We start from the raw sequence: 23169 nt of genomic DNA, 5'->3' as shown, positions 1-23169 counted from the left end.
TAGCAGCAATTGGTGAAGTCAGAAAAAGTTAAGCTAGACATAAATGGTAGGTGAATCCCAGTAAATACTGGAAGGTAATTCAAGGAGGACCATGGACATGGTAGGAGAATGTGATGGAAAAATATTTCTATCTTTTGTCAACAATTTGACATCCACATATATTATGATAAAATTATGCTTTGTATCAATGGCTGGAGTAGTGAACAGATGGGTAAGATGATGAGAAAAGAAATGTGAGGATCCAACTTTGGCTTCACTACCTTATGAAATCCTCCCCATCTCTGACCTCAACTAAAGAAATGGTGATCTTAACTGGATTCTGAAGTCCTAAAAATATTTCCTTTTCCTTTAGTACTTCCTTCTTAAATGTCTTGAAAGGTACTTTCCTGATAATCACATATAGCTGAAAAAAAGGAAGTGAAATGAATCTGAAAGTGCCTCAGATGTGAATCTTTTATTTTTCTCTTTAATATGCATAAAAACAGTAATTATAATCTCGTGGCACAGGAGCACTGCAAATTAGTACAGATCATAGTGGGCTTTATATGAGAAATGCCTTGTTTCTTAGTCTTTTGATGGGCTTTGGAACGGAATATTTTGAAAGATCTTTTCTTTAGAAAAGTAATTAGGAAAGAAGTCTGTTACACACAAGCAGCTCATCTTAGCTGAGTAAGGCAGACTTTAAAGAGTCTTTCTGGACATTCTCAGTGAACTGCTGAAACAACTTAACACTTTTCCATGGAAGAAACATTTGATATAAACTTTTCAAAAAATAGAAATAATAATATAAAATATTAGTCGGTACCACCATTTGGGGGATTTTTCCAGGAATAGATATTCCTGCAATATATAGCTCTACCTGTTGAAGATTTATTTAAGAAACTCAATTCTCTGTGGGAAACCTCTGAGAGTGTAACTCTGAATGAAAACTGATATGTATTTAAAAAGCATCTTCTAAAATTTTAATTAGAAAAATGTAGTATAATGTTATCAGCATCATTGAAAGGATTTCTTGGAATCAGCAAATAGCTGAGCTGTATGAGCTCTTCCTTAAATAAAAAACTACTGTAGTGCACCCTTTAGAGACTGAAAATCAGGAAATAAGTAACCTAGAGCGACTGTCTTCCAACTCCAGACTTAATAAAAGATTTCTTACCATGTGACATGGATAATGGGATTGGGGTTAGAGAAATAGGCTCCCTATACTCATTTCTGCTATACTGTCATAGCTTTAAACATAGGGGCTTTCATGTGCTATTTGTTTGGGGAACTAAACTCTATAACCAAAATAAATCTTTTTGAGAAGTCAAAGATCAAATACAACTCCGCTGTTTGTATTCTATGGCATGGCACATTTTAGTAGCAAGCAGTATTTCACTTGCAATCAAAATATACTACACCTCAAAATGTTTCTCTGAAAGTAGTCAATGGTAAGTACATTTTATGGAAAAGTCCAATTATTCAAAATTTTACAAGTTGGTGTTTATGTAATAATTTGTATAAACCACGGGTCTAACACTGCTGTGAAAATTTTATAAGATTTTCTTTTCTTTCTTTTTTTTAAAAGTAAATTCTACCCCCAATGTGGGGCTCGAACTCATGACCCTGAGATTATGAGTCACATGCTCTACTGACTGAGCCAGCCAGGCACCCCAAACATCTTTTAAGATTTTTAAGTTGCTTTTATGTAAAATAGTTACAATACAAAATTAAGGATTAAACTTAAGTTTAATTACAATTTCTTTCCAAGGAAACATACTAACTCAGTGGATCCAACTTCTCATCTTTAAGACCTAGATAAGGCAGGACAAAAATTCTGCTTGTTTATTGAGAAAGAGACACACAGTAAACTAACAATGGAACTAACTCAAAATAAGGGAATTCTTTCTGAAAGCTGCTGAATGCCTGAAGTGAAATGTTCTAGGTCAGAGGAGATTTCAATCTAATTTTAGTTCTAGAAACTGCAACTCGTGACGATCCTATTATCCCAGCTAGCTTTAGGCAAAAATTGGTTTCATTTTATGAAAAGAAGCAAATACCCTATAGATGTCAGGTATTGTAAGTCCTAAGTTTAGAACATTACATTCGTAGGACCATTTCTCAGAGACACTAGCTACCAACCTACCTCATTAAGAGCATGGCACTGTGATTAGTCATACAATGATTAAAACACTCAAAAGGGACAAGTTTAAGTCCCAACTGAGACGCAGAGGCAAGCATTAGTGTTTGCTATCCTGAGCTGAAATTTCATCATCTAAGAACCCCCATTACATTAAGCCTTCAACTGTGAATCCTTCCCAAATACAGAAACATGGAAGAGAAGAATCTCAACTTCATTCCTAATAGATGAGCTGCTGGGATGAGGATGACATCAGTGAATTACACTTCTCGAAAAGTATTCTCAGATTAGTCTACTTTTAACTTACAAAATTTTTAAAATACAATTCTAAAAATATAGACCAAAGACGACTAAGTTCAGACTAGAGCAGTCATTCAGAAATTAAATAATTAGAAACCAAAGACCAAACCTTACCTGCCCACCACTTCCAGAAAGTAGGCAGGTATCAGGAGGTAAGCCCCAGAAAGGGGGTAAAGAAAAACAAACAAAAGCATGAAACACAGGAGTCGAACTGTACGGCAACAGTGGCAAGACTGGAGCTGTGCCCTAACAGTTCTACTCCTTAGTAGCACCAAGAGTGCCAGAGACAGAAAGGAAATAGACTAGCAGTTCAGTGGCATTTGCCCCAGTTTTTTCCCCAATTTGCAAAGCCTAACTGAAGAATTCAATTCCACAACGATCCCCCAGAACCTGAGTATTTGCAAGATTTTATAAAATAAAGCCCAAAACAAATAAGAACCTCACGTAGTTAAATCACAACTAAAAGAGAGATCTGGTTTTTGACTAGGAAGGATGTGTCGAGCTTTTCAGTTACTTGAGCATTTTAAGAGTGCAAATGAGATGCTCTGCAACTGAGAAGATAGACACTTTGGGGGCAATGCCAGACTCACCTCTGGAAATTAGATCATGTTCACATTTTTCCATTTTAAATGCTAAAGCTTTAACATGCAGAAAAAAATTCTCAACACTGTTAGTCTGAAAGAAAGTCCAAATACCATAGCTAACCAGATTCATTATTAAAAAATCAACAAGTGTTAGGTCTAGGATTTTGGATTGATTGATTATACCATATTCCCAACACCAAATATTTATTTTGGAAAGGTTAATGAATGAGTAAAAAAGATGCAGTTGTTAAAAATGACCCAAAATCCCAAGAGAAATGATATAATATATACACACATATATGTATATACAAATACATATACATATATATATGAACAAGGACATTTGGGTTTAAAGTTAGTAGTCAAATTTTCCAAGGACGTCTTTTTTTAAAAACACAGAGCCAAATTTTTACTTATTTTAAAACCACCTCCTCGATCTAACACTGTTAGAAATGAATGAATTACCCAATTTTGTGTTCAATTTGTTCCCTGTAACGTCACTTGGTTCTTGGCTACTAACCTTTCATGTTACTCTTGGTTTTGTCAGTTTGCTTGCCTGTGGGGGTTTGGGCCTGCTGACCCTGCCCACTTGAAGAGGCTGCCTGCTGTGCTGCTTTCTGCTTTAACATTGTCCAATCAAATGTGTAGTCATATTGGTGGTTCAGGGTCCTGTAAAACACAAAATGATATATGTTAATCCTTTAATAATAGAGTCTAGTTAAATACTACATTGAGCTTTCAAGACAGTGAGGGCACTTTTTAAGGAAATGGTAGTATTTTCTCTTAATTATGGTAACTTCTAAAAGATTTCATTCCATATACATGACTTTTTAATTGTTCAGTTCATTAATTCCACTTTTTACAAGTCACAATTGAAGGAAAATGATGTCACCACTTCAGTCTGATGTATTCATTAAGAATAAATCATCTCCTTTTTCAAAAAAGAAGCCAACTTTATTACTTTCTTGAAAGAGGCAGGAGAGTGGGAATGAACAGCAGCATGAAAAAAACATGGAGTCAAGCTGTCAATTATCTAGGGAACCATCCAAATAGGGGGTACCTTCTAAGAACAAATCAGAGTTAAGTATTAAGAATGTAAGCTTGTGGGGGAGATATGTATGCTGGTGGCCTGGAAAGAAGACTTTTCTGGGGTTAGAGAATTACCCCCAATTCTTAATCCTCTTCCAACTAAGATTTCGGGCCACATGTACTTTACTTCCCCCTCTGCTCAAGACCAATTCTGGGTTGCACCTAGGGAACCCCAGAGTCTGAGGCCTGTCTCCACACAATCATAGACCCTGTAACTATTTTAATTGCTGTTAATCTTGTTATTAAATAGGGTTCTGTAGCAAAGCTGAAGAGTTCCAAGGGCCACCAAGAATCACTTCTATCTAATATGAATGGCAATTATCGTGGAAAAGTTAGATTCTACTTTGAGTCTGACTCAACTGTTTCTCTATCCCAAACTAAAATAATTTCAAGCACATTTGCACCATAAATGTAAACATGCCAAACTCAGTTTCTTTCTTTTATTATTTTTTCCAAACTCAGTTTCTTAAGATTTTATTCATAGGGTTTAGACCCGCTTTAATTTGCTACTTGTCAGGACAGATGTGTTGGGTGGATTTAACTAATTTCCCTCACTAGAGTCTACAGTCTTAAAAACACCTTAAAAACTGACCTGAAAAGAATGCGGAATAGCTGCCTCAGATACATGTAATCCGGGGCTTCTTCAAAGCGCAGCCCACGACAATAGTTTAAGTACATGGCAAATTCTGCAGGAAACCCCTAAAGTTCAAGAGTTAAAACACAAAGTAAAAAAACAAAAAAATTTAGGTACAAAAATAAATGTATTTAAATACAAGTAAAAATTCTTTTTGAGGACAGTGTTTCACTACTTTGCCGTAAGATCTGAGAACTAAACTAACTATATAATATGACTTGGTATCCTCATAAATCCTGACTACCTCATCATGTACATCTTTTAATATTGGCAGGGGAAACATGGATCCTTTCCCTATAGTATTATATTCTTAAGTAATTTAGATATCCAACTTGTTATTGTTTTATCAATGTCTAATACTTCAATGGCAACAATGAACAAATGACCAAATGGACGCCAGTAAGGTTCTTTGCCACAACAGGTCAGTGAACTGGCATTTTCTCCCCAACTCTGTAATTACTTTTTTGGGGAAACAGTATATACCTATATTTATAAACAGAAAAGTAAAATCACCTAGAGTACAAACATACGGTGCAACCACTGTTGTGATACAGATCAATCCAATGCTTTGTCCTACGAAAAGATTGGGTTTGCCTTTTCTTTTATCCGTAATTGTTATTATACTGCATACATAACATATTGTTTTTCCACTAACATTATATTGCAATTATCCTTCTGTGTTATTTCCAACATAAGCTTCTGAATGGCTGCATAATATCCAGACCAGTGAATACATCATAATTAACTTGTTCCCTATATCTGGTCATTTAGGCGATGAAAATTTTTCTTTCATTAACAGTATTAATAAGTACACCTGTGGGCATAAACTTTTTACACGCTCAGCTTCTTAGGAAAGATTCTCAAAAATGCGTAACACATCTTTAAGCCTACAGATATTAACCACCAAAAAGGATTTTGCCAGTAGGAATATAGAAATGCAAAAAATTTAAACAAAAATCCCTACACACCCTGCCTCGAGTGTATGTGAATGTGAAGGTAAGTTAAAAAGACAGTCTCTTCCCACAACCTTCGAATTTTGAGAAATTTCTCACATGCAGGAAGTTAAGGTGGGATATAATGGACATACTTGCAACATTTATTTTTACTCCCTGCATTGATATAGATATAATTTTTATGCTACTTCAGTGTTCGAGATGGAAAGCTGAAACCTTTTAAGTGATAAATATACTGTACGTTTTATTTAAACTCTTAACATGACTTTAAAATTTTTAATATACTTTCATGGTCTGTGTTAATGGTAAGCAGCATATACCAAATGAACTTGCTTTTATGTGTATTACAAATAGAGCTAAACAACTGCCAACTAAAAGTCAAATAATTTACTTCATGCACTGCTACCTTATGAAAACAGGCAAAACCTTATTAACAAAAGAAAATTACCAATATCCTAAGAATTACAGATATGAAATAAATAGTTACCAGTGGACCATGAGACTGAAAACAATCTCACTATTTTACAGTAATACTAATATTCTTTGTTCACTGCACCCTCAGATCAATTTTAAGTGGCTAATCCAGAAAGACCTAGTTCATTATTTCTAGATCAAAATTAAGACATAACCCAGAAGCAGACAATGTACTAACCCTCCCTTTCTTTTCCTGTAAAAATGGCTGACTTTTCCAATAATCCAAATGAATCATAATGTTGCATGGATATAGTAGTGAATAGACAGAAGTATAAGATTGCAAAGTTATGTGGGTGCACTATAACACACGAACATTTTATTCATTCACCTAAAATGTATTTCATAATTTAAAACAAATCCCAAGAGTCTCAGAAAAGATGACAGTCTCTTACCCATCCCAACCCCTCCTTTACTGTAGATCTAGAGAAAATGGAAAAGCAAATTTGTGGACAGGGAGACATAAAACATCACCTCTCCCCCCCTCCACAAAGTACTATTTCAACACCATGTTCATTTCCCCCTTCTAACACCCAACTATATAATTATATAATGTTTCCTAATCATTTCAGGTACACAATTGTCTGAGATGACCGTGTGGTTTTCTTTCAATGGAATAGACCATGGTTATCCAACATGACACAGCTACTTCTCCATTCTCAACTTACAGGCTTCTCTAACAAAGTTTGAGATCTCAGGGAAACAAGCCTGACTCAAACTGTCATCTATATTGTTGGACATTGGCTATTTTGGATTGCTGTGATCTGCCTTCGTTTCTCTACTCCTTGATGTCCCTGACAACCATCAATATCCTTTCTTTACTGGCACCGGTTTAGAGATAAGGAGAATATTTCCTAATTCTGTCATAAATTGGTGAGGTTCCACTAGAAAATGTCACCTGCCCTGTTCTTCCTCTAATTTTTAACAGATTATAGGGCCCAAACAAACCAGAAACATAAAATGCTTATTTAAAATGACCCATATATTCAAGCCACTCTTAAAGATACTTAGAATTATCAAAACATACATTTAAAATAACAAATAGCTACCTAACAGGATGTTTAAATTCCAGACTTCTTGGATTATTTATATTAAAAAAAAAAAAAGCCATCATGCACACTTACCTTACATAAAACTTCAACAGGAGTGGACATCTTCTTTTCACTAATCTTTTCATATTTTTGCTTTTTTGTTGCAGCCTGTGGAAAGTAAGAATCAAACCACATAGACATATTCAATACTAATAAGAACCTTGTTAGTTTAACCCACCAGATACGAATGTAAACTTGAGATTCAAGAGAAATCATAACCTGGAATAAAAAATAAATCAAAGTACAATATACCAAAATTTCCAACCCTAAACTGTCAGCTTTTTATATGAGTTTCTACTTTAAAAACATTTTTAGCTGTTAAGAAAGGGTGAGTTTAATAAGAACATGATTTAATGGGTGGAAGTTAAATCTGAAATGAGTTTCCACAACCCATATTCAACACAAAGGCAAAGGTATAAGTAGATCAGTAACAAAACAGTGCCCATCATTTAGTAACACTAACTAACTAACATTATTAAGTGAAATCAAAATATTTTTCCAATGTAAAAATAATTCATATTGGATAGAACTATCCATACAAGCACTGAGCAACTGTCTAGTTCACAGATGCTCAATAAATTACAGGGACCATTTTCCTTTAAAGGACCAATAAAGTATCAAAAGTAGCCTTTAGGGGGCGCCTGGGTGGCTCAGTCATTAAGCATCTGCCTTCGGCTCAAGTCATGATTCCAGGGTCCTGGGATCGAGCCCCGCATCGGGCTCCCTGCTCAGCGGGAAGCCTGCTTCTCCCTCTCCCACTCCCCCTGCTTGTGTTCCCTCTCTCGCTGTGTCTCTCTCTGTCAAATAAATAAAATCTTTAATTAAAAAAAAATTGCCTTTAAATTCTAGGACACAGTGAGTTATCATTAACAGACTCAGAAAGTCAAGTGAGTGAAACTCCTAATTAATAGAAACAAGTGTTAGGATAATTAAGATAGCTAGTTTACTAGAAGAACAGTTTTACTACACATAAAAGTATACATTTTCAACATACTGGCAACACATCAAATGAGAAAGCCTCCACCTTTAATTAGCCCATGTCAATTTCACTGAGATTAAAGTACTGGTTACCAATGGGTATCTGCTTACTGTCCCAAAGGAAATTGTTCTTTAGGCCTGACTACAGGATTCCATTAACTTAATTCTTAAATGATCAGATTTTATTTTCCCATATAAAAGGTAAAAAATAAAGTTAATTTAGTCTCAGAAAGCCTGTTTGAAAGGGATCTTAGGGGCACCTGGGTGGCTCAGTTGTTAAGCATCTGCCTTCGGCCCAGGTCATAATCCCAGGGTCCTGGGATCGAGCCCCGCATCGGGCTCCCTGCTTGGTGAGGAGCCTGCTTCTCTCTCCCTCTGCCTGCTGCTCCCCTCCTGCTTGTGCTAACAAATAAATAAAATCTTAAAAAAAAAAAAAAAAAGAAAGAAAAGAAAGGGATCTTAAAAGTTCATCTCCAATATGTACTTTTATTCTTAAAACAAAAAAACTGGGAATGGGAGTCTCATTTACCTTTAGTCCCTGCCATGGCAGGCTGGTTCTATTAAAATACATCAAAACATATCCTAATGATTCCATGTCATCTCGGCGACTAGAAAAGAAAATGTAAAGTTATGAGCTGGAATTATTATGGAAAACGTGTGAAAGAAAGGCAGGTACACAAGAGGTTTTCCCAAGCGAGGAGAAAAAGCAATTTGGTGGCTTGTGAAAGAACGTACTTAAAGTAATAAAAAATAAAAAATAAAAATAAAAAATTAAAAAGTTCATAAAGAGTTATAGCTAACAAAATTTTCTCACAGAATACAAAATTATAAAATCCAACACAGTCCTGCAATTTAATTTTTAAAGAGCAAAAAGGATTTAGCTGAACAACTTTCTAAATGAGTTAATAAAGATGGAAGAACAAAGCAGGATACTTTTAAGTTTTGCAGAAGCTTATAAAAAAAGAACTTGAGGGATGCTGAAATATATCATTTTAAAGCTAGTTAAGCATCTATATGAATATATACACACACATACACTGAACATTTCCTAAGCTTAAAATTCTTCTCTTGAGGTTCCCTAACCTGGAAGCATATCATTTATCATTTCTATGCTTGTTTTAAGGAGCAAAACTGACTGATAAAAGATAAAGATGAAAAACCAGGAAAAAAAAAGAAAATAGAAGATCTAGAAAAAGCAAAGAGATCATGACAATGTTTACCTCAATCCAGATCCTATAAATTTATGTAGGAGTGAAAAGGTAGAACATGAGATGGCCCACCAACCCCTTCTTGGTCCATCAGGACTCAGATAGTAACATTTTCCTTGTAAAATAAGTAACTAATACATTCTTCTCCAAAATTTAACTTATACTACTAAAATAAAAGAAGTCCAAGATCAGCATTAAGAAAATAAGTACTGTCTTCAGCTGCAAAAAAATAACAAACAAGATAAAACTGCATGTATGCTAACTTTCCATCATGCAATATTTTCTCCCCAAGAGACAACCTTCAACAAAGAAAACAAAAGGTCTCTCATTTATTGGCTTCTCAGCACTAACTAAAGCCAACAGGTAAAAGGATTAACATGCATCCTTCAAATCCTCAGCCCAAAGACGTCTTTATGTATCGTTACAAACTGGTTAAAATATTTCAAAAATCCTTTAGTGACTTTTGCTATGGATTTGATAAACACATTCATTTTTCAAACTCACCTCTGTTCAATCCCAAGATGTGCATTGATGCTAGCGTATCGAGCAGTGCCAGTGAGATTTTTATCTTCTCTGTACGGTATGTGTTGCCTTGTCCTGTTGTCTCTGTACTTTTTGGCCAAACCAAAATCAATAAGGAATAACTTTAAAAGAAATAAAGAGATTTTAGGCTTCCAACCTTGTTCAACTGAACTGCTTCTTATTCTTAAATGGCATTTATACTATCTTGTTCAATTATATCAAAATAAAGTATCACAGGCAGAAAACATGAACAAACAACACTCCAATAAGCTTCTACTAGTCCTCATCAATAAATCAAATTAAAAAAAATACAGTTTTAAGTGGTTGATCCTTGTGAGCTGAAACAACTTCACGGCCCAGTTTACTATACACTCAGGAGCCTGTCTTTAGAAAGGTAGTGGAAAAATATATACATGTTTGTTAGCAGAGCTGACAAGTGTGCTGTGTGCCATGATGAAATCTGACATCCTGTTACTGTTGGTAAACAAGCATGAGGTTTCAAAAACTAAACATAAACTATCTGGAATTCTTCCATTTTATAAAGGCCATTCTTCATTCAGTATGCCAACAGAATGTTCATTATTTAAAATAAGATAACTCTGAAAGTTTGATATTGACAACAAACCCAAAATTTTTATTAACAAATAATAAGGATTTTTTTTTTTAAAGCATGCATTACTTCCCACTGACATTTATCCATGTTATCAGGTTAAACTTCTGGGAAATACAGTAAGCTGATCAAAAGCTTTAAAAAGTACTTAGTATTTACTTATATCAAGATAACTTACAATCAGCAGTTTAAAGGAGCTAACTAAAAACCATACTAGTTTTTAGTGCTGTCTTATTTTATATGGTACACAGGGAATAAGATAGTCATTTATAATGTAGCTAATTTTTAAAGTAACTGAGGTTTATTCTCCATGATTAACACTTTCAAAGAAGGAAAAAACCTGTTTTTGATCAAAAAAGAAAAAAACCCAAAATATATTAATATTTACCTACCTTCTAAAGCAAAATAAATAATCTTTACTTCAATTTTTAGTCCTGATCATAAATTCACTTATTAAAGTTATGTTTACAAAGATTATCCAACAAGGCAGGTCTATGTGGCCTTACAGTACCAAAGCCCTAGACTTTTTTCCCCCTAGTTATGCCTACATTTTATAGTTCTTTTTTCCATTAAGTAGACTTTGGGTCCCTTCTACCCAGTTTATAATCTGTAATATCCTAGAAAACTGGTCACCTAGCCTATTAGAGTCTGTATAAGAATAAATAAAGTGAGTGATTTAGGTGAAAAGATGTGATCAAATGCCTCTCTTAGGAGGATGAAAACACTTCTATCGAGGGGTACCTGGCCGGCTCAGTTGTAAGAGCATGAGACTCAGTCTCCGGGTTGTGAGTTCCAAGACTCATGCTGGGCATAGAGAGTACTTAAATAAATAAATCAGAAAAGGAAAAGGAAAGGAAAGGAAAAGGAAAGGAAAAAAGGAAAGGAAAAAAGGAAAGGAAAGGAAAGGAAAGGAAAGGAAGGAAAGGAAAGGAAAGGAAAGGAAGAAAGGAAAGGAAGAAAGGAAGAAAGAAAGGAAGAAAGGAAGAAAGGAAAGAAAGGAAAGAAAGGAAAGAAAGGAAGAAGAAAGGAAGAAGAAAGGAAGAAGAAGGAAAGGAAGAAAGGAGAAGAAAGGAAGAAGAAGAAGAAGAAAGGAAGAAGAAAGGAAGAAGAAAGGAGAAGAAAGGAGAAGAAGAAAGGAAGAAAGGAAGAAGGAAAGAAAGGAAGAAAGGAAGAAAGGAAGAAAGAAAGAAGAAAGGAAGAAAGGAAGAAAGGAAAAAGAAAAAAGAAAGAAAGAAAGAAAGAAAGAGAAAGAAAAAAGAGAAAGAAAGAAAGAAAGAAAGAAAGAAGAAAGAAAGAAAGAAAAAGAAAGAAAAGAAAGAAAGAAAGAAAAAGAAAGAAAGAAAGAAAGAAAGAAAGAAAAAGAGAAAGAGAAAGAAAGAAAAAGAGAAAGAAGGGAAGAAAAGAAAAGAAAAAAGAAAAAAAAAACACTTATATCAGGCAGGCACTGTACCCTAGCCTTAACTGGACATTGGGATGGGAAAGACATGGAGGTTTGAGCTTATGTCACCAATATAACAATGAGATACTTATTTTCACCTGGTCTACTATAAAAGAATGAAGATTCCATTTTTAGTAAAATTTAACTGGATGAGAGCTCTCTAGTAAATTCACTTCCTCAGCAATTGCATTATTATACGTCTATGAGAAAGTCATAAAATACAAAGAGAAATAAAGCTCACACTCTGAAGTTTCTCTTAATATGAAAATGGGCTCAGTATATAAATATTAAAATAAGCAAAATACATTTCTGTGAAGCAAACCAAAAAGTATGACTTAAGATTCTGCAGAGTCACACTGAAAAGAAAACAAGGCAAAAACAAACACAAAAAGGACACCCAGCTTCATAGTATTTTTAAAAATAGCCCTAAGAATTATGTGGGTTTTAAATAAAAGGTGATTAGGACATAGACTCTCCTCTAAAGGATATTTTCTGGGATTGCTTCTTTTAATACTTCAAAATAGAGGAGAAGATAGAACAACTCTGACATATTATACCTGACAGTTTCAGTCCTGTCTAAGTCTACATTCAGTAGCTCCATTTGCAACTCAATAACCAGACATTTTCTCACAACTTTTTAAGATTTTATAAAAACTCAGTGTTTACTAAAGTTCGTTCCTTCCACAACTCTAAAGGATGAAATGTAGTTTATTAAGAAAACAAACACTATCTTCTCAAATATCTCAAACTTTAATATCCAAAACAAAAAACTACAAAGCAAATCAACTCTAAATTTTCTCTTACAAAACCTGAGAATGAGTCAGGAAAAATTTCACTGCTAAACAAAGCTATTTTATTTTAAGAGCAAACAACTGAAGAGAAAGATTATTCAAAATTTTAAAAAAATCTAAATCTCTTGGTAGTTCATCATTTTCTGGTGGTACCTATCAAGCTTCATTAGTAGCCCTCTCTGCTTTGAATTTAAAAATGAAAAAAACATCATAGAAGTGTTTACATGACACCACAGGATGCCAAAGATACAACCAAACAGCCGCAAATATATAAATAACCAAACAAGGAAAAGTCAATATTCAGTAAGTCGTAAGATGATGTATTTTTTATAGGTCTGCATATGCAAAAAGAAGTCTAATTTCTTTGGTGGGCCAAGCTGCTTTTCTGTGGATTTGTGTTTTGTGTTCCAAGTAAAATTTGTGCCTGTTTTAGAGAATGCAGCCTATTCTTCAAAGGCATGTAGGAATGAGTTAATGTTGGATATACTGGGGTAACTCCATTCAGCAGAGGTGCACCTTCCTCAGAAACACTAACGCTAATTTTAGTTTTCAGTATATCTAGCAATTTTTCTCTTAACCAGGGGCCTTTTCCCCGCCCTTCCAAAAAATTCACAAGTTCACTTTTCTTCACAACCCAACTAACCTGCACGTAGAGAAAATAAACAATTCAATTTTATGGAAATTATTAAATGATTATGCTACAAAATATAAATTAAACGTGTGAATGAATGGATAAGCAAAAATGGGGCACTAGGTGCTTTATAATGTGCCTAATTAATTACCCAGCAACCCCTCTTCCCACCCCCCAACTAAGAATCAGTCACAATTGTTATTTCTTTGTGAATGAAAATAAGTTTGAATTTTGGAAACCTATTTAACAGCAGAAGATGGTACCTGGAATAATGCTGGGCAGTATGGAAAAGAATTAAACGATCACCCAGATGATGAATAGAGTACAAAGTATGGAACATACTTTGAAACTACAAAGTATGCTCATAAACCAAATACAACTTTTCTCTTTTGATTACTCATGCCAATACTTCCTTTCTCAGTATATACTAAATTCAATGATGAAGATTCATTTATTTGCTCAAGAGCTTAATTAACGAAGCTCGCTAACTTCCAGGGTTCTACCTACATTAAAAAAATTTTTTAAGAAAATTACTGGGGTGTTTACTTAGCCTGCCAAACACTAAATCATCAGGTTATGCATTCCTATGTGTTATTAATTGGTAACTATTTTGATAAGTGCTTCAATGATGTTATTGTTATATTGTTAGACTGCAATGTCTCCTAGTTCCAGAGCATATAATGCTCGTTCAGCATCTCACGCCATTTGGTTGAAGTTGGGAGAATTCACAGATTGAGGAAAATCAATTCTAGAAACACTAGATCTCAAATCTGATCTACACTTACCTGAAGTTCACTAGGGAAGGGGAAGAGAGTTGATGCAGAATATATTCATCATACAGCACTGATGCAACTGAATTTAGATATATTTCATGCATGAAGTTCTGCAACTCCAAATACATTTTTAAAAACTAAATGGTCTATCTCAAGTTTACCATTAGACAAAGAATTTCAATACTAGACCAACATATCATTTCCTCATGTGGATGTTAGAGATCTAAACATAATCCTGTTTTCATTTAGGTTTTCTCTAAACTTTACAAATTTTAAGCAAAAGCCACAAAAAAAAATCTTAGTAATGTTATATGTTTGCCAAGTATGTCTGAATAATGCCAACGTAAGAGATGCTTGAGCAAGATCTACATTCTCCAGAATTAAAACAAAACAAAAATAATCAAGATAAAACAATAAAAAAGAAAAGCACATGAATTTGGGATTGAGGTTGGAATAGGAGACAGTTTCAGACCTGGTTTAATCCTGAGAAAGATGGGTCCTGAGAAGTACTAACAGTCATGCTTCTTTTCCTCTTCCCCACTGGAGATTCTAAACACTAAACAGACAATAGAGGGTGGCAGTGCATCAAACAGTATTGCTTACATTGCAACAATGGCCGGCGCAGACAGGCAACACCGAGGCATTAGAGAAAGAACAGGGTAGCCAAATGCCATTCTTCCACCAAGCACTGTAGCTTCTCAGTTTTCCAAATAAGAATCACATGCTCAAGAACATTTGAATTCTGGAAAATACTCAAGTTTTTAATGCCACTATATTGTGTCACTGCCTGAATCAGGGATAGCAATGGTGACATTTGGCTCTTTAATTTTTTAATCAAAACTGGGGAATTTGGCTCTGGAATATTTGGTATCACAATCTGCCCTTCCCCCAAAAAAGATTATAGAGGGGAAAAAAAATCTTCAGTAAGGAAGAGGTAGAAGGCATTTAGTCACCTCAAAATTGGTTTTCATAAGCATGCAGGGCTGATTACTGGAAGAGATGAACAAATTCACTAAGATTGGAGTGGTCACTCCTAAATATCAAATTCAGAACAATTTTCCAAATAAAGAAATTTGACTCAAAAAAAAAAACAACCTCAAAAGCCCCCCCCACTCTTTTTCCCCCATGAATAGAAAACTACTACAACAAGCTAACCAAAGAATCCAGTCTCATAAAACTGGCATTTTTTTCAAACTACAATACAGAAGGAAAACACTAAAAACCAACTACATAAACAAAACACTAATCTAAAATGTTCAAGAACAACATTTAGAATTTGAATCTTAGTTAAGTGAAACACTGCACTTCTACCCTAGGGTCTCTGAACTGTATTAACAGCAAGCAGCTCCACAGTATTTTATTACCTCTAGAGAGGACACAAGATCCTAAAAGGTTTTCATCATGGGGCAAACTGGACATCCTAACACAACTATGTAATTAACAAGCTATTTTTAAAGGGAGGGGGAGCAAAGAGGTATTATCTAGGTCACCATTTAATTTTAAGACAAAAATCATGTACTGCAATGTCGACACGCAGAACACAGATCACAAGAGGATAATGGGTCTTTAGCAGGAAGAAAATGGGGAAGGAGGGCTGGGAAATGACCAAAAGATCAGGGTCAAATTGACAAAACTGCCCAAAAAATTAAGACCAGTAATTTTTTTTTCAATTCAATTACCAGGTTTTGCAATAACAATTAAGCACCTGGATGCTTCAGAGAGAGAAGCTATATAATATTAAAAAAAAAAAGATGCAATTTGGGAATGGCAAGATCAGTTATATGTCGATATACACACCTTTCATTATTTAAAATTTAGCTTTCAACAAAAAAAATTTATTTCCTAGAACTTGGTCAGACCAACATTAATGTCTCACGCATTAACAAATAACACCAGTTCTAATGGTAATGGCTACAAGTTGGCATTCATACAGGCAAACAAAGGTAAACATTTATAGCCAGACCTAAAAACACCAAAGATTTCCTAATGATTTAATAAAACAAATGGGACTCTTCCTTCCAAAAACAAAACAAAAAACCACAAAAACCAAAAAGCCCCAAGTTGTCCTGAAGTTGAGAATTTCTATCAGATCATCAGATCATAACATGCTTAGTGCATTGCCAATGCTGCCTGTCTGCCCGAGCTCAACATTGAATTGATAAATAAAGCAATTCACTCAATAAAACTAATCATTGCAGATAAAGTTTCAACACAATTAGTTTCTAACTGCAGTCATGCGTCACTAGCTAAAACCCAATCGCCCCGTATGTTAACCATTCTGAGACCCCAATGAATACTAATTTTGTTGTATGAATGTTCATTTCACTTGACTATATATTTTCCTTTGAAAGGGGAAGGAAGGATGGAGAATCCACCCAACTTGGCACCCAAGTAAGAAACTGTCATCTACTTTTGAAGCAGGCCTAAAAGTTATCCTTTTGAATACACAAATCCAAGGACTGAAGAATTCTCATTATGCTCATGCTCAGTCAGCAAATGTTAACGCCATGGTGACAGAGGGGTCAGTGGTTCCCACGCTGGCACGAACACATATATTACAAAAACCCACACTTCAGAGACAAAGGTTAAAATCTGATTTTAGCATTCAGGAAAAAAAGTATATGGGGTTTTTTACTACTTGAATGAATGAAAAATAGATACAATTGTTTAATAATAAAATAACAAATAATTACATTTCATTATAAAGCCCTTGGGAATTTTATATTTCCATATAGATAATTAACCTTGGTTGGGTAAGTTGGGAGAAAATTTATTTCAAGTTACTAAGTTAATAGAGTTAGCTGATTACCCTTCTAGCACAATCTTTTAAAGCAATCATCAACAGCAAATACAATTTCCTATTACTTTTTAAAGACTGAAAGTCTACGAAAGCAATTGGTTTTTTACTCTTTGTTCTTTCATGCAAAGAACATTTGACTAACCTTATTACAGTGACGCCCAATACCCATTAGGAAGTTATCTGGCTTAATGTCTCTGTGTATAAAATTCTTTGTATGCACATATTCAATTCTACTGATCATCTGGAAAAAAAAAGGAGGAGATGAGAGATAATTATGTAATATGAATTGTGATACAAGAAAGCAACACATTATTTCTCAATCACAGATATATTTTAACAACTTCATTTAGAGTTCACAAAGACAGTGCTAGACAAAATTAAATGTAAAGGGCATGGATACTGAAGCATAAACCTGCCCCATTCTTTGGCATGTTCTAGTATTGATTATAAACAGAACATCTAACCTGGTAGGAAGAACTGGTGTTTGCAATTTTTAAATTACAAAAGTAGTAAATTTAGAATTGTTTCAGTTAGAGCTAATCATCAACTTTCCACACCCAATTCTCTGCCCCAAGGTAACCTGTGTTACAATAGCCTGGCATTACCCATTTCCATGCTCTTACTTACACACACTCATGAACTCAAGACCATATAATTGGGAATGGAGATGTTGACCAACTGAAAGATATAAGCTGTTACTGTTTTAACTGGAATAAAAGCATCCTATTCATTTTATTCTTGTTTGCTTCTTTTTAACTAAACATTCCTGAAAGTTAGTAGCATACAACATAAACATAAAACATGGGGACATACACATGCTGTGTTTCATTTCTTAGATGCTTTTTGAAGTCTCCCTTGTTTTTTTCTCCACACAAGTAATCACATTCAAAAACTGAATAGTAAGGATGTCATTCTAACAATCTTTTCTTAATTTCTTGGAAATTCTGCCAAGTCAAATGGTATAGGTCTTAGCATTCTTTTTAACAGCCATAAATAAATATTCTATGGTATAGATTAAGTTTTCCCCAACCATTATTCCCACTATTCCCAACATCTTCTCACTGTGAACAATAATGCTATTAACATATTTAAATTAAATACATCCTTACCTACTAGTGCTTTTATTTCTATAGGCTATAAACCCCATACAATTGTAGGGAGAGAGGCTGGGTCGAAGTAGCTATCATTTTGATAGGTGGCACCAGATTGTCTTTAAAAAATAGGCTACAACGGGGCGCCTGGGTGGCTAGATGGTTAAGCGACTGCCTTCACTCAAGTCATGATCCCAGGGTCCTGGGATCGAGCCCCACATCGGGCTCCCTGCTTGGCGGGGAGCCTGCTTCTCCCTCACCCTCTACTGTTCCCCCAGCTTGTGCTCTCTTGCTCTGTCAATAAATAAATAAAATCTTAAAAAAAAAAAAGGAAGTTAAATAAAAATAGGCTCTAACAATTCATTTTCCAGCAGTACTTGAGAGGATTCTTTTTCCCATTGGCAAACTTATTTTAGTTCCTTCTAAATTTTGCCAATACGACAGGTATTGATTGACCTCTTCTTCACAACACTTAGTTAAAAGTCTGCTCATTTACTGTTCTGGAACTGTCAATCTGTACTTTGTCCATTATTCTTTTGGCTTGTCCTTTTCTTATTGATTTTAAGAATTCTGTGCATATAACAATCTTTTTTTTATCTGTCACTTGTTATGTAAATAAATTTAAATTTTAAAAAACTGTCTTGTTACTATGGCATCACTTCTAGAATAGTTTTAATTGTCAAATTATCAAAAATGTCTATCTTTTCTGTAAGATACTTAAAAGTATTTGAAAATGTTTTCAATATCCAAAGACTAACTTTATCTTTCTACCCATACATATGTTTTTGCTCTTCTCAGTAGTATGTGTCAGGATTCTACTTATTTGTCCCCACTTTCCCTAGAGCTTTTATTACCATACAGATTCTGAACTCTGACAAACGTCTCTTAAAGCCAAATCTATAATCAAACCATTTATACTTTCAAGGAAGTAGATGTATACAATGTCCAAATAGCACCTTTAGTTACAGCAGCAACTTGTACTTTATTAAACAAGAAAAAAACATTTCTCTCACTTAATGTACTTACTTGTCCTAGTCTAAGTGATACCCATCATTAAACCAGGATCATTATTGATTCACTGGGAAAAAGTGTGGCAAAAGATAATAAATGGAACTACTTACCTTCAAGTGTTATCATCTACAGAGCCAAAACTTAGCAGCTACCTCCTTAAACCATTGCTTTAATGCAACCCCCTTCCCTGAACTACATTTTTTCTGTTACCAGTGTACCCAATATAGACTTCTATCACAAAACCTTGAACGTCGTTTTTTTTTCCATTTTTCTCTACTGAACTGTACACTCCTAGAGGAAAGGGACTAGAGTTCTTATTCTTCTTTGCATCCTCCAGTTCTAAGTAAAGCAGAAGGCCCTGAATAAATAAATGTTCACTTGTTAATACCTATGTGTTACAGAACCTACAGAATATAAACTCTTTTATTAGGATTCATTCACATGCTAGTTAAAACATATTAGGAGGATCTTAACCTTCAACATTTGAGTTCTTAACATACCACAAATAAAACAATGTAATTTGCTAATATTTGCTTGAGCCACTCAAGAGTTTTTTTTGTTAATCTTACTAGAAGATCAGGTGATTACAGAGAATGAACACTATTTTCTAATCCTTTGAATTTATACTTTTAAAAATTCTACCTCAAAAGCCAGTGTATCATCTTTTTATTTTGACATCCAATCTAAATGTTAAAAATGTTACTCTCTTCCACAGCATTTTTATATATTGAGCCCTTTCTTCAAAAATCTTATAAAGAAACCTCTATAATCTTCACTAGAACAGACTCCATCTGATGAATAACTTGAAAACTACTGAGCACCAATATAATCCATTTCTGTCCTATGCCACAGGAAAACCTCTATTAAGTCTTATTAAAGTAGTACTCATGAATGAGTACAACCTACTATTACATCTTTTTTACTTTTGCTGAACCTAAGGTACATAGCACAGGATTATACATACTCTGGTTTATAAAAATTTATATTACAATTATGAGTATTCTCAGTTTTTTTATTTTCATCAAAATTTCACATACCTGGTCAGCTAACATAAGTACAGTTTTCATTGTGAACCTTCTTGAACAGAAATTGAAGAGGTCTTCAAGGCTGGGTCCAAGAAGATCCATGACTAGCACATTGTAGTCTTTTTCCTGACCATACCACCTAACAAAATAAAAGGGGAAAAGGGAGAGCTTTAGGAAAAGGTGATTATCACTTAATATCACTAAATTTCTAAAATTCTTAAGCTCTAATAATAAGATAGTTTTCCTTATCTATTTTTATCAAGGTTACCATAGGATAGGGGCACCTGGCTGACTAGTCAGTGGAGCATGCCACTCTTGATCCGGGGGTTAGGAGTTTGAGCCCCACACTGGGTATATAGACTACTTATAAAATCCTTAAAAGTAAGTAAATAAATAAAGGTACCATATTTTTTTTAATCTACATTTTAAGTAATCTCTACACCCAATGTGGGGCTGGAACTCACAACCCCGAGATCAAGAGTGGCATGCTCCACTGACAGCCAGCCAGGTGCCCCAGCCCCAGTTAGGTTTTATTTAAGGTTTAAAGTCTTCCTCTATTCAGATGATGAGTCCACTGACTGACTATACTGCCCAACACAAAATTAAGGGTAAGGAGAGTTTCTTCTGTCAAGTGGCCCCACTGTCATATTAAGAGAACGTGCACAGTAACCTTAACACTCCTCTTACCAGAGCATTTGAATTCTATATCCATCTGCCATTGATTCCCATGACTTCTGCCAAATTCCTTAATCTCACCTGATACTACTTCCTAACTGAAGAAATGAAAGAGACTATCCCAATCTTACAAAGCAAAGATCCCTTTTGTTAGAACTCCTGTCCCATTTACTACAAAGTTGTATTAATCAATAATTACTAGTTCTTTTTTAAAAAAAGGAGTCACATGGGGCACGTGGGTGGTTCAGTTGGTTAAGCGACTGCCTTCGGCTCAGGTCATGATCCTGGAGTCCTGGGACTGAGCCCCGCATCGGGCTCCCTGCTCAGCGGGGAGTCCGCTTCCTCTGGCCCTCCCCCCTCTCGTTCTCTCTCTCAAATAAATAAAATCTTTAAAAAATAAATAAATAAATAAAAGTCACAGTTTTGCTTAGTTTGATTACCAAAAATAACCATTATTACCATAAAGATGACATATGCTTTTAACTGGACCCCTGTTTTAATTATCCAATGCTTTATTACTGTGGGTAAATATACTATTTGTCCCCCCAAACTCAAGGAATAGCTAACTTTTAATTTTAGAGATTCCAAGGATTGGGAATCACTATAATAAATGATTTCAAGTTTCTATATGCCTATAAAAATAAGATTCTGCTTGAAAAGAAAATTGGCCAATAAAAAAAATTTTCTTAAGTTATTTTAAAAGACAGGAGTAATTTCTTTGTTAACTTCAACAAAAACTGATACCAAGATTTACCATTTTGACAAGTTTGTGTTTTAAAAATATTCAGAAAAAAAAAAAGGCTTAAAAAAATCTATGGCAAAAGTATTAAATCATTAGTCCAGTGGGAAACTGTTTAGTGCTATTTCTTTTTTTTTAAATTTTGCTTTAGTATGTTGTTTTGTTGATAAGCCAATTATTTAAAAGAAAATCAAGATTAAAATTAGAGTGTGTGGGGGGCACCTGGGTGGCTCAGGTCATGATCTCGGGGTCCTGGGATAGAGCCCTGTGTTGGGCTCCCCACTCAGCGGGGAGTCTACTTGTCCCTCTCTCAAATAAATAAAATCTTAAAAAAAAAAAAGTATGTGGGGTTAATATTTAAATATTTTTCTAGAAATGCAAAGTTAACGACTACATAGGTGGTCCCATATTCAGATACAAGGAATATGCTCCCTAAAATCACGTTATGAGAGTAAAAGACTAAAAAGGAACTAGTATAGAGGCACCGTGCCTCAGTACGTTAAGTGTCTGCCTTCAGTTCAGGTAGGGATCCCAGGGTCCTGGGATCGAGGCCCACACATTGGGCTCAGGAAGCCTGCTTCTTCCTCTCCCTCTGCCTGCCTCTCCCCCTGGCTTCTGCTGTCTCTCTCTGTCAAATAAATAAATAAAATCTTAAAAAAAAAAAAGAGGAACTAGTATAAAAAGTTCACACTCAGGGCACATAGGTCAGAGTTGGTTGAGCATCTGAATCTTGGTTTCAGCTCAGGTCCTTATCTCAGGGTTGTGAGATGGAGCCCTGCTTCGGGTTCCATACTTAGCATGTGGAGTCGCTTCAGATTCTCCCTCCCTTCTCCTTTGCCCTGCCCGGTGAGGCTCACTCTGTCCCTCTAAAGTAAATAAATAAATCTTAAAAAAAAAAAAAAAGTCACCCTCCTTCCTATGCTTCTGTTCCAACTGTCCTTGACAACTATTTTACACACACGATAAACAAATAACTGCCACCAAACGCACAAAAAGGAATCAATTTTCACACCCTTTTGCAGAAAAAGGTACCCTGATGGGAAAGTTTCTGCTTAACCTTTCAGAGATCTTGCCCACTACCCTAAGCAATAGAAATGGCCAATGGCAGAGTTGGTCTAGAATTTACTGTACCTAAACTGTTATACAAAGCAGCTGTTACTTTCCCTCTTCCAGCCTTTGTTTTCCATATAGGAATTCAACACCCTTGACATTCCTTCAAACATTTACTTGAAAGAAAGACTCACAGTGGTTGGTTTTTGGGGCTGGAGGTAGGCACAGGAAGAGATGGATAAATCTAACAAATAATAATATTAAAAGGTAAAATATGAACAAAGTAAATAGGTATATGTTCTTTCCTTTTTCCTGTTTATTTTCTTTTTCTTGCATTTTTCCTCTTCTTAACTGGAGAGGTAAATCTGTGCTAGGGAGCTGTCAGAACTTCAAAATCAATCCTTGCCATTATAAATACCCAATACTAGTATTAGCAGATTTTTAATATACAACTAATTTACCTAGGTTTTTTTTTATTTTATTTTTTAAATTTATTCATTTGACAAAGAGAGAGCAAGAGAGGGAACACAAGCAGGAGGAGTGGGAGAGGGAGAAGCAGGCCTCCCGCCGAGCAGGGAGCCTGACA

The 23169-nt window shown here is 34.9% G+C and overlaps 1 protein-coding gene across 10 annotated transcripts in view; it reads right to left on the bottom strand.

The window, feature by feature from the left end:
- Positions 1–23169, bottom strand: part of CSNK1A1 (casein kinase 1 alpha 1) — a 47962-nt gene that overhangs the window by 6111 nt on the left and 18682 nt on the right. For 4 of the 10 annotated variants that reach the window (XR_003522221.2, XR_003522223.1, XM_027606441.2 and 1 more), the window contains 8 exons: positions 20132–20258; positions 17135–17233; positions 14665–14748; positions 9932–10071; positions 8749–8827; positions 7275–7349; positions 4685–4791; positions 3560–3672 (listed from right to left, as the gene is read on the bottom strand). Coding sequence is in view for 7 of the 10 variants with exons in the window: in XM_027606441.2 (XP_027462242.1) it covers positions 3560–3672; positions 4685–4791; positions 7275–7349; positions 8749–8827; positions 9932–10071; positions 14665–14748; positions 17135–17233; positions 20132–20258 (824 nt within the window). In the remaining 3 variants the exon portion in view is untranslated. Of the gene's footprint in view, positions 1–5; positions 1794–3518; positions 3673–4684; positions 4792–7274; positions 7350–8748; positions 8828–9931; positions 10072–14664; positions 14749–17134; positions 17234–20131; positions 20259–23169 lie in introns of those variants that run through there. The other 6 variants (XM_027606444.2, XM_027606442.2, XM_027606448.2 and 3 more) reach the window with 6 other exon arrangements.

Source organism: Zalophus californianus, chromosome 5, assembly GCF_009762305.2.
Source record: "Zalophus californianus isolate mZalCal1 chromosome 5, mZalCal1.pri.v2, whole genome shotgun sequence".
Taxonomy (NCBI): domain Eukaryota; kingdom Metazoa; phylum Chordata; class Mammalia; order Carnivora; family Otariidae; genus Zalophus; species Zalophus californianus.
Note: the sequence above shows the minus strand (reverse complement) of the source record. Positions and strands in the feature narration are given on the sequence as shown.